The sequence below is a fragment of the Engystomops pustulosus genome, chromosome 2 (assembly GCF_040894005.1).
Source record: "Engystomops pustulosus chromosome 2, aEngPut4.maternal, whole genome shotgun sequence".
Taxonomy (NCBI): Eukaryota; Metazoa; Chordata; class Amphibia; order Anura; family Leptodactylidae; genus Engystomops; species Engystomops pustulosus.
Window position 1 is genome coordinate 118,373,112 of NC_092412.1, and position 12,243 is coordinate 118,385,354.

At 40.4% G+C, this 12,243-nt stretch overlaps 1 protein-coding gene across 1 annotated transcript in view; it reads right to left on the minus strand.

The window, feature by feature from the left end:
- Positions 1-862: 862 nt before the first annotated feature.
- The window catches only part of MYBBP1A (MYB binding protein 1a), a 33,402-nt gene continuing 22,021 nt past the window's right edge, over positions 863-12,243 (minus strand). The window contains exons 20-27 of the mRNA XM_072136151.1: positions 8,976-9,110; positions 8,772-8,868; positions 7,402-7,533; positions 6,592-6,660; positions 5,609-5,722; positions 4,860-4,961; positions 2,748-2,872; positions 863-1,534 (exon numbers count right to left, since the gene is read on the minus strand). Of these exons, the coding sequence (XP_071992252.1) occupies positions 1,099-1,534; positions 2,748-2,872; positions 4,860-4,961; positions 5,609-5,722; positions 6,592-6,660; positions 7,402-7,533; positions 8,772-8,868; positions 8,976-9,110 (1,210 nt within the window). The 3' untranslated portion in view covers positions 863-1,098. The remainder of the gene's footprint in view (positions 1,535-2,747; positions 2,873-4,859; positions 4,962-5,608; positions 5,723-6,591; positions 6,661-7,401; positions 7,534-8,771; positions 8,869-8,975; positions 9,111-12,243) is intronic.

The following is a 12,243-nucleotide window of genomic DNA, read 5'->3' on the forward strand; positions in this document are numbered from 1 at the left end:
TACTGTTTACCATTTTAAACGGTTTATTTTTTACTTTTACAAAAATGGGTCCTTGAAGCCAAAATAGTCCTGAAGGGGTAAATACATTAGCAAAAATATCTGCACCCCATCTTGACTGGAAAAAAAAAAAAAAACTTTTTTGATCTTACCAAGTGGCTGCAAATGGTGTGAAAAATTGAATGAGGTCCGAATACTTTCCGTACCCACTGTATAATGACTGCTGCACTTCATTTATGAACAATAATTTAAAAGTAGCCAAATAGAATATCCTAAATAGGTGAGGGTACAATGGGTATAATCGGGGTTATGGGTTCTTTGTTGTTTTGAATAAAAGTATTCATTTCCTTAATAAACATCCCCTTTTGTCTTTCAAATGTTCTATACCTTAAATGGATTTGTTGATTTTGCGAGATTATTTGTAGTCATTTAAGGGGTTATAAAAACACATTCATCATCCACAGGATCGTAGATAAATACATAATTGCCAAGCTCTGGATGCTGGGATCCCTAGCAATAACAAGAACAGGGGGCAAAAGGGCCCTTGAGGTGTCAATGTGAATCAACCACCTATACACATCAATCTGCCATCTATTCATCTCTATGGGGCCACGAAAAAAAATGGACATCCCTAAAGTCACATACAAGTGAATGAAGGACAGGAAGAGCAGTCACAATTTTAGTCGCCCCAGTATCTGTGTCTACATTGGGACAACCCCTTTAACTAGTGAATGTATTGAAGACAAAATTCTGTTACACTGCAAGCAGAAAAGGAAATACATCTAATGTTGAGAAAACGTACAGAAGTAAAAGATTTGGATTGACATATGCAGTATGGTAAACAGCAGCATTACTACAATTCAGATACTGTAAAAATACAGTTTTATTGTAAGGTATAATGTTTGCAGTATATTACAAGTCAGTTCAGCCTCATCAGTTCTGCATTCTTCTCAGGACTTCTTGGCAACAATAGACAGAATTTCGAAAAATGTCCACATGTCCAATGTTAACACACCAGTTTAAAAACAAAAACACCAACACTGTACGCAATCTGTATGAACTTCTGTAATATCAAGTACACAATGCTGGGAGGTGGACCTTCTATTTCTTTTTCCTTTTTGTTCTCTTGTTTTGGAGATCCCCCTCACCTTCTGAATTAGGCTTGGCTTTTTTTTTTGCTGGAGCTTCCTTCAAGTTGTCCTTATCTTCAGCTTCCTGTTGGCCTGACATCCTTTTCTTCTTGTTCTTTTTCTTTGATTTGGTACCTCCTTGATGTTTGGGGGCCTCCATTTTGCCCCCTCCTGTGGGTCTAGCCCTCTTCTTGTTCTTCTTTTTCTTTGATTTGGTAACTCCCGACTGCTCTGAGGTCTCCTTTTTTTCTTCTTCATCAGTGGGATTCTGTTCATTACCAGGCGTGGCCTTCTTCCTGTTTTTACGTTTTTTGGTCTCTGGTAAAAAGCCTTTCTTTTTCTGTGAAACATTATTTGTTTCCGGAGCAACATTTTGGTCAGGATTTTTCTTGGCTTTTTTGGGACGTCTAGAGTAAAATTTTAAAAATTATATCATTTCCAACTGTCATTAAGGATAAGAATATTTAGATTTTGGCCAAAAAAAGTTATTTATTTTTTACTTTAAACAAAATCAGTTTCTAGTTGGGTATAGGCCAGGTCAGTGGGAGCCTAACACTAGGTAGGACAAAAATAAAATTTGCTCTGTATCATAGGGCTATAACCGCACCACAGACACTATGCCAATTAAACCAGAACCTACATGCCCCAAACATAAGAAATCATGCTCCACCACACCCTAGAGGAAATCCTTCTCCAAGGGAACCAGGCCTTTAATAAAGGCCTGGCTGTGGACTTGTAATGCCCCAACTGAAGAAGGACAAAAAAAATTGTGGAAATGGAAAAGATAAGTAGATGGAACTCCTGCTCTTCCTACCAATGGAAATAAGTGTTCCAAACACAATAATGGATTAAGGTTTATGAGCAATAGCCTGAAACTACACTGCTGAGGTTCAAGTATTTCTTCAAACTGGTTATTCAAAGTCATGCCATTAAAAGCAGCGGAGGTTAATTCAGGTTGAATAGCACAACTTGGGAACAAAGGTCATAACAAAGGAACAGCCCAAGGAGCATCTGTCAGAATGAGGACCAGATTAGTGTATTAGTCCATGAATGACCCCTCTGCCTTGACCAGCTTAAGGACACATGTAAGAAGCAGTATGGAAATGAAACCAGTGAAAGTGGAAACTACACCAAGGGAGCCTTAAGGGCCATGAGAGTGTCACTAGTGCTTATCACCCACCATTGCAAAGGGCAGAAGAACTTCCTCAGTGTAAAGGGTTAGGGAAGAAACCAAAAAACTTGGCTGGGGCAGAAAATGGACAGGTCCAAAAGTGTGGGCAATACATAAAGCAGATAATAGCCGGAGAAGGTTTTTGTGGCTTAATAACTAAAATCCTACGGAACCCCAAGTTAAAGTTCTTATGCTTATTGTCTATGGAATGAGCCCACTGAGCCATGGCAAATACTTTTTCAACCTCCTAGTGCTCTGGCATATACTCTTGGTGCTGTGTCTCCCAGTGCTGTCGAGAGGAACACTTAATTTCTGTACAACCTCCAATATTTTAATAAAACCTAATATTCTGCACTGTGATTTTAACTATTTAAATTCTAAGTAGTAGAAAATGGGCTAACAGAGACGTGACCGCAGGATTACATTAACACAGAGTTAGGTATACATACGTAAATCCTAATAACGTCATGACATTCCAGTACAGATCTTCTATACGTGTAGATTTCCCAAATCCCTCTTTCTTAATTAGTGTCTGAAGGACCGCAGGGAGCTCTTCAAGCCCAATATCCAGGGTCTGCAAAACAATATTATTTGAATAGACAGCAGAGATTTTTTCATGAAAAAAAAAAAAATTGACATGATAAATTTTGGAGCCACTCAACTCCCAAATTTTAAAGAAACTGAAAAGTTACTGCCTATTACAGCTTCCCGACAAAGAATGTTCACCCCTTTGTGGATATTGTAAGTCACCTCATTACATTATATGATGACTGGGTGAACATCAATCCCAGATTGCAGTGAAGCCAGATTAGTGAGCAACACACAATCTTAGGCAACAACCCTGGATAGCTAATAAGACAAATAAATACTTTTTAACCCAGGATTGTAGTTTTTCCAGGTGAACAGTAGACCTGTCCTCACACTGCTGTGCTCTTAGCATTAAACTGCCCCTAGTCTCTGCACTTTGTAGAAGATATGATTAAGCGGCTCTTTAGATTGTGGTTGGTGTGCAAACTTTCATGGTATAAAGGTTGACAGATTTCCTTTAATTGGTTAAACTTGATTTCATATCACAAAACCAAAGAAAAATTCTAGCTTGATGACCGGATTAGAAAATTCAGTACCAGACACAGACTCAGAGTCTTGCCAAGGATGAGCAGCAGAAACTGACCAAGCAGAGAGAAGGCAGTGCCCATCAGACAGACAGCTGCTCTCCTGGGAATCCCAGTTCTGCTCAGAGCCTTGAAGAAATATTTCAATAACAGAAACCAACAGAAAAGATAGAGAAACCACAAAAGTTACTAATAAACGTAATGTCTTATCTTTATGTGGTTATTAATTCCAGAACGGCAAACTCATAGGTCAGTTAAAGGGGTATTCTCGTTTGGGCATTCACATTCAGTTTGATAAATCTCCAATATATAAACATTTATTCAATTAGATGTTATTAAAAAATATGTTCCTGTGTGAAGATAATTTCTCATAAATGTAGTCATTTTGTCCCTTAGAAACGAGATGGCTTCCTCGGATACGGCCACGTCTGCTGGAGGGATTGCCCAAAGAAACAAAAGGTTTTTGTATATGAAATGTCCGGTATTTACTACATGACCCACAGCCGTCCTGTGGTAATGATTGCTGAATCCAGGAGGTCAGACAGGACTCAATAGCTCATGTCTGGCCTCCGCTGCCAGAGTGTGACGTGGTCGTAACCGAGGAAGCTATCTCGTTTCTAAGGGACCGTATGACTACATTTATGAGAAATTATCTTCACACAGGAACATTTTTTTCAATAACATTCAATTGAAGAAATGTTTATAAATGGAAGATTAATGAAACTGAATGTGAGTGCCCAGGCGAGAATACCCCTTTAAGTTTAATTGTTATCCTTTATCCACAGACCCCCAGCAATTACAAGAACAGAGGTCCTATTGGAGCAGGTTAAGCATGTGGCCCGCCACTCTATTCTTTGCCTATGGAAATCTAGATAGACTACATTTGTTCAGACAGCACTAACTTCAGGGGCCCTCCTCTCGGATGCAAGTCTTCACAACCCAGTCTCCTATTCTGGACAGATAATAAAGAGAAAAAGATCCTCCACCAACATCTAATGCAAATTAAAATTACATAGGGAATTTATAAGAGTCTTATACATACAACAGTTATCTGGCCTTTATTGTCCTAGCACCTTCCAAGTTTACCCTGCACACCACATTTTTAGGGAAAATTTAACTGCTCCCATCTACAGTATGTGTGGTTCTTTGCCAAGTGGACATCCAGAAAGCCACCATGCTGGGTAAAAAAGGGATTTTCAGAATCTGTGCACCACAAATGATGGGAAAACTTTTCACAGCCATAGATGGATAGCACTGGCTGGATTCCATAAACTGGGACGCACATGGCCAAACTGACTGAAGGCGTTACTTCACCACTTAGTTAGAATGTCTTCGATTTCTGGCTATTTATAGATGTCAATATGGGATAGAATGAGATATATAGAAATCTATACGACTCAAAGCTAAAAGCCAAAAACTGAAAAAGACGTGAAATCTAGATACACGTACCTGTTTAGTAATTGTCTTAATAAGGAAACACAGCAGCTCAAAGCATTTTATGAGTTTCTCCTGGTCGACCTTTACTTTAATCTCATCAATCATCTTCAGGGTCTGCAGATTTAAGCCACAGCCATTATACTCAGGTTAGTGTCATGCAAGAGTGTAAATGGTGTAGGACATACATCATGAAATGGGTTTAGAAAGACAGATTTACATTGTTAAAATGATTCCAGCACTGTTGAGGCAACCAAACAAAATAGAGCTACTGTATAGAGGCAAAAAAAACAAACAAACATTCTTGGTGTGAGGACCACATAGCCCAGAACTGTGCCCATTCTCCTCTCTATCCATTAGCGTTTTTCTCGCTGTGGTCTGTCACCACCTCCCAGATAAGAATGTGTTCTGATTTGGTGAAGGAAATCCTTTTTGCATTCCAGTAAACCACCGGAGAGCTGAGCAGACGACACTTCTTGGACTGGGCATGCAAGCTGCACACGGAAAGGGAAGTGACAGCCCTGTTGATCATAATACAATACAGTGCTGCCTAGGAATCTCAAAAATCTAATGTCAGCTGAGGTATCACACAAAAAGGCTGGGAAATCTGTGCCAAATACATAAATCCCATCAACAAACTAACCTTAGGCAAATATATAGAGCGTCCCCCCCCCCCCAATTATCTCTTTCCACATGACAATGTTGAACATTATATATATATATATATATATATATATATAAGACACACAGTGCTGACAACTTACCTCTGTAACCTGAGTTACTCCCTCTTTAACAATATCTACCCATTCTGATGGAGACAGGGTCTGCTTTAAACATGAGTTCTGCAGTGCATGCTGGAGAAGACTGCAAGCTTGTGCCTACAAGAAAAAGATCTCAAACGTATTGCCATCCTAATGATTGTCATATAAAAATCTTACAGCAGGTAGGCTATGAATCAGGATATGCATTGCAAAGAGTAGTTGTGAATGAGTGCTAGAATTGCACCCCATAAGCTAAATATTGAGAGTGCATATAAAGAGCTGGCAACAAAGCAAATAATAATTTTAAAAATAAAAACAGTAATGGCATTGAACAGAATATTACAGACCAGTGCTGGAAGCTGCTTGGAGACTGGGGGGGGGGGGGGAGTCTTTCTTATACCACAATGCACCACAATACCGGCGGAATTCGTGCTCAAAAATGGCTTCATTCATTTTCATGAAAAACTTACAAGTGTATGACACTTTTAGATTTGCACAAAAAAGGGGAAGGGCTGTAGCTTCAAAGGAAAGGGCATGTGTTTGGTTAAAGAGTCTAAATTGCAATACCGTGTTAAAAAATTGTGCCTCATCTACAAAGAAATTCTGTTGTAAAAGGTGTTAACGTTTATCATCTGTAATAAGGCACTGAGATAAAGAGTTGGCTTATCTGTTTAAAGAATCGCCCCCGATAGTACCAGATGTGACAACAAGCCCAACTACACTAAAGTCAGAAGTGGTTGTCAGAAGATCATGAAATCTCCTGCAATTACCAGCTCCTGTAACTGTAGAATTTCCCACAAATAAAAAAGGACCTTTTTGCTTATAGTGAAAAATTCATAACACAAGCTCCATTTTAAAAACTAATGCAGATGCTGCAACGTGAACACTGAAATGTATTGCAAGACAGGGAACAACCGGGATAAATTTGTAAATGTAAAATAAAAGTAACAAATCTTCAATTTTGCTAAAAAACCCGAAATGCTTACCTGCTGATGTTGTCGAGCACCGTCCTTAACTGCCTTTAACACAATACTTAGAAGCGGCTTGCAGATGAACTGCGATAGAATCATAAAAAACACCATGAATAAAAAAGGTTTACAGAATGAAGCCATCACTGGGCCATATGAGGACAGTTTTCTTGACAAAGTAGTTTTCTGGCATAGAAGCCAGAACCAGAACAACCCAGTAAGGCACATAGTATAAATAGTCCCTGGAGTAGAATTAATCAGGATTTCCCGAGCTTCTTCATATATCCAATGCAATGCGTGACGTGCACTGACTATATTATATACAATAAATATATATACACACACTTTTAATTGTTACTAATCTTTAAATCAAAGTTGCATGATGGAATGGTACTTGTGACAGATCCCATAAAGAATATGGTTATACTGGGGTTAGTATAATTCTTAATGTTGTAATTTTGGTTTTGTTTCCACATATCAAAATTGTAAAAAGAATGTTCAGAATCCCCTGCCCTTACCCCCTCCCCCCTTCTCAATCTGCAGCAACAACATCACCTACATTATTCAAGTGTTGATTCTAGCATGTAGGAAATGACCGCTGAAGCAAGAGGCTCCAGCAGATGTACTGGGACTAACAAAATGTGCACTTTGATTGCAAGAATAAATAATGGTCACTTTTTTATGCTGTTTTATGGTCTTAAATTTTAAATTTAAACTTATCTCACCATGCACCGCCATTCACAAAGCTGTTAGAACTTTATTACAGCATTAGAAAATAGAGGACTAAAAACAGACTTAAGAAATCACCCACAATCTGAAAGTACTTACTGGGAAGCGATTAAATAGGTCTAGAAACATTGCTAAGGTCAGAGGGCTATTTCTCTTGGTCATGAATCCCTGCAATGCTTCTTGGTAGAGAGAAGTTACTCGCTGAAGATCCAGACAGTCCAGGACGCCAGTCTGGGGAGAAAAGACAGAAAATGAGATTATTATGCTAGAAAAGTCCTATTTCATTAGGGTAATAAGAAAGAGCTTTAACCCCTTCCTGCCGCAGCCATTTTTCGATTTTGCGTTTTCATTTTTCACTCCCCACATTCAAAAATCTGTAACTTTTTTTATTTTTCCATGTACAGAGCTGTGTGATGGCTTATTTTCTGCGTAACAAATTACACTTCAAAATGGTGGTATTTAATATTCCATGCCGTGTACTGGGAAGCGGGAAAAAAATTCCAAATGCAGTGAAATTGGTAAAAAAAAAAACGCATTTGTGCCATATTCTTGTGGGCTTGGGTTTTACGGATTTCACTGTGCACCCCAAATGACATGTCTACTTTATTCTTTGGGTCGGTAAGATTACGGGGATAGCAAATTTGTATAGGTTTTATTATGTTTTCATACATTTAAAAAAATTTTAATCCTCCTGTACAAATTTTTTTTGGGGGATTTTGCCATCTTCTGGCGCCAATAACTTTTTCATACTTTGGTGTACGGAGCTGTGGGTGGTGTCATTTTTTGCGGATTTTGATGACGTTTACAATGTTATCATTTTTACGACCTTTTGATCACTTTTTATAGAATTTAAAAATTTTTTTTAAAATGGCAAAAAAGTGAAAAACTTACCATATTTTGACAGATCTGGCATTTTCGGACGCGGCGATACCTAATGTGTTTATGATTTTTACTGTTAATTTATATCAGTTCTAGGGAAAGGGGGGTGATTTGAATTTTTAGGCTTTTTTATTATAATTTTTTTATTTTAACTTTTTTTTATTTTTACTATTTTTTTCAGACTCCCTAGGGTACTTTAACCCTACGGTGTCTGTACAATCCTATCATATACTGCCATACTACAGTATGGCAGTATATGGGGATTTTACTACGTGAGACCCGAAGCTACCATGGCGACGAATCGCCACTCCCCGATGGCGTCACGGGGAGCGACCATCCACGGAAAGATAGCGGCGCCCCCGCGCACCGCCGTCTTTTTGAAGCTGCAGGCACCTTTGCCGGCGGCGATCAGTGGTACGACACCCGTGATCGGTGCCGGCACCGATGTTACCGGTAAGCCTTTGCTGCAAAGGTACCGGGACCCGACATGTCATTATTCATAGAGCCTACAATGGTGGAAGGTTACCGGTGATTATTCCAGACAACCACTAATTAAGGCATTTTCCACAAAGTCTACCTGGATGACTTACCTGTGCAGAGGAGATTTTTTTCTTGCTTTTCTTCTCCTCCACTTGTGGCTGCTCGGTTTTATTTCCTTTTAATACCTTGAATAGGTACAGTGATGCACTGATAACAAAACATGTCATCCATTAGTTCTTTCACTTAAACCATTCAATAGAGGGCAGCATTCAGTGTAATGGCTGCAAATCAGGCTTCACAGATTCTCATCTCACCTGAAACAATATAAGGCCACAGAGGAGTCTTTCTGTTTCGTGGCTCTCTTTAGCAGACGTTCCATCATGTCATGCAAATCATCTTTGAGCTCCGATACATCTTTGCAGTAGCGCCTGCTCTTGCACAAGCCATTCCTGTAGTGGCAAGAGAGACAGGGAAATCTCTTCGCATTAAACCACAACATGAATATTTACATGCTCTAAATATACTTTTCAGGATACAATGGTGCAGGTCAGTTCCAAACATAAATAGGGTGTGAAAGGCAAAAACTCAATATTTAAATCCTTATTTCTAGACAGTTCAGCAATGATGTACACACAACAGTATGGGGAAACTATTAATAATAATCTTTATTTATATCGCACAATCATATTATTAATCATCTAGATTTATATAGCTCTATGATATAGCACTTTACAAATCATTGGGGACAAATAAAATAAGACATTACAGAATACAAACAGTCATATGGAACAATAAGTGTAGGGGGCCCTGCTCACAAGAGCTTTAGACTATAGGAGGATAAAGAGAGTCACACAAGAGGTATAAGAGCACTAAAGTAAGCAGCTCCTAGTGCTTAAACAAACGCCACAGTGATGGCGTTACCGGAAATCTAACGCTAGCTAACACTTTGGCGAAGTATAATGTAAAAGTCGGACTGCTTGCCAAGCGGTCCGATGTATTCATGAGGGGGCGGTTTTGAGGCGTGGTTAGCGGCAGTCAAAACTGCCTATGGAGCGAGCGGGGAGGTCTAGGGAAGAGGCAGCACCTGGGACCGCCCCCTCATGAATACGTCGGACAGCTTTGCGAGCGGTCCGACAATTACATGGTACTCCACCGCAGTGTTAGATAGGGTTACCGGAGGTTTCCGGTAACGCTATCACTCTAACACTGCGGCGTTTGTTCAAGCACTAGGAGCTGCTTACTTTAGCAAGAAGCTCTTAGTGCCGATTTATGGGTGAATGGTCCTCTTTAAGACGTTAGCGAGTTTTCAATTAAGGAAGAGAATATTTTAAGATCTCTGTTAGATTCTATGTGCATGGGTTGGGTTAGAAGACTGAGATAAGAGAGGAGATGTAAGGAGGTGCGGCATTAAGCAAAGCTTTGTGGATGAGCACTATTTTAACCTTGGTTTAGAAGGAGACAGGCAATGGTCAGGAGTCCAGGCCACATGGGATGTGGAAAGACAAGAAGTTAAGTCTTTGAAAGATTAAGTTTCAAGAAGAGAGAGAGAGCACATGATGTTAGAGACAGCAGAAAGACAATCACTGCTGGGACAGGGGGCGAGGTTGAATGGATAGATATATAGTTGGGTAACCAAATCTGTTGATGGTTTTGTCCAATGGGGGCAGTATAGAGGGAAAAGGGTCTAGGACTGACCCCGAGGAACAGAGACAGTAAGAGAAGAGAAACAGTGGTAACTAGCAATGAGTGAGCCCCATAGAAAACTTTCGACTGGGGCCCTCCCATATACATGCGCATGTGTGGTGTGCATTTATGTATATATGCGTGTGTATAGAATATTACAGACACAGAATTTTCATGCAAACCTGTTCTAGTATCCAGTCAGGGGACAAAAAAATTATCTTATAAAACTCTCAAAGACCGACATTATCAATATCTTAAAAATAGAAAGAGACACGGGCGGCGCCCCTAGTGCAATAGGCAACTTTGGACGTAAGGTGAAGTATTAGAGGGTGTCTGCTCACCTGGAGACACCTTGTGTCTTAAGCGTCTAGAGTAGGTACTTTTTGTTCTCCAGTAGTTGTGGGTGGGGTGTGCTGCGTCTTCCCGGAGTCCGGTACAGTGGTAGTGCCGGATAGGGAATCACAGGAATGTATTGGTTTGAAAAACCCGGGTTGGTAAGACGCGCTGCCCCAATTGAGTTATATCCGACAAGGTAGTGAAGTTCAAGGTATTATTTATTTATAAAGGTAAAAGGACTACGCGTTTCGGGGGTGGTCCACCCCCTTCCTCAGGTCCGTGACAAATGCTTGAGCGCCAAGGTCCACTTATATGGCCAGGGTAAGCACCAGAGGGTGTTTCCGTTGGCGAAGGCTGTGTGTCTGGTTTTGGCGCGCCACCTGGGCACGGAACAGTGTCGGTGCCTTGCGCCCATTGTCGTCTATGGGGGATGTATATACGGCATATATACGTCGGCCATATATATGTCCCACCATAAGGCCGTATGAATGTAGCAGGAGATGGTCTCAAGCTGTGATTTATTCCTTAATGGATTAAAATGGAATGTCAATGGACATTTTGATGGACAATTTTTTCTGTGGGAAACCGTTGATCAGTGTCTAATGAGTTGGTGCTCAGTGGCATAAAAAGAATCAGATGCAGTAGTGAGGATCACCACATCACTGCCGCACCAAGGAGTTCATTGACCTAAAAGATAATTTTTTGTTTATTCCAAAATGACATTTCTTAGAAAGAAAAGATATGCAAGTACTAAAGTGGCCTGCACAGTGTTAACTTGTGGGGGAACCTACAGCTGGAAGACCCTTTTTAGAGCAATGATGTGCTGGATAAGTCCCATTAGAAGGAGTGTTGGGGTACAACCACATGGATGTCCCCCATAGTGATGCAGCAAACTTTTAATCCTAATTTTTACCGCCAAAATGTAATCATTTGAGGGTTGTAGCCAACATTAAAGGACACCTGTCATCAGGTCTGTGTCACTTGTCCTGTCACTACTACCTGTTGGAGCAGCTCACAAGGATCCCATCCCAGCCTTTATATAGTTATTTCATACATTATTCATTGTAAAATCATCCATTTTTTATCATGTAAATGAGGCTGGTCACATGGTCAGAGGCAGTGATGTCACTCCTGTTCCCCCTCTCCTCCCCCTGCTCATGTCTGTGTGTAATGTATAGTAAAGCATTGCTAGTGTGTGTGCTGCATCTGCTGACATGCTGCATCCTCCTAATATACAGGTGAGAGACACAGACAGCAGCTACACATGAATCTGACATGTTCTGCTGTAACATGGCTGCCTGGAGCTGCTGTATCTCTCTTATATGCACACACATGCACACACAGGCTGCAGGGGGCGTGGCCACCAGCAAGCACATCATTATACAGCCTCACACCATTATACAGGCTGTCAGTCATGCACTGGGGGTGTGGCTGTGCCTCCCACTCATGAATAGAGTGGACAGCTTGAATATGCTAATGCTTCATTGGACATTTCACAGGTCATTTGCATACAGCTTTAGGACCTCATTGCTTAGGTTTACAGGCATGTAGAGGGACAATAAA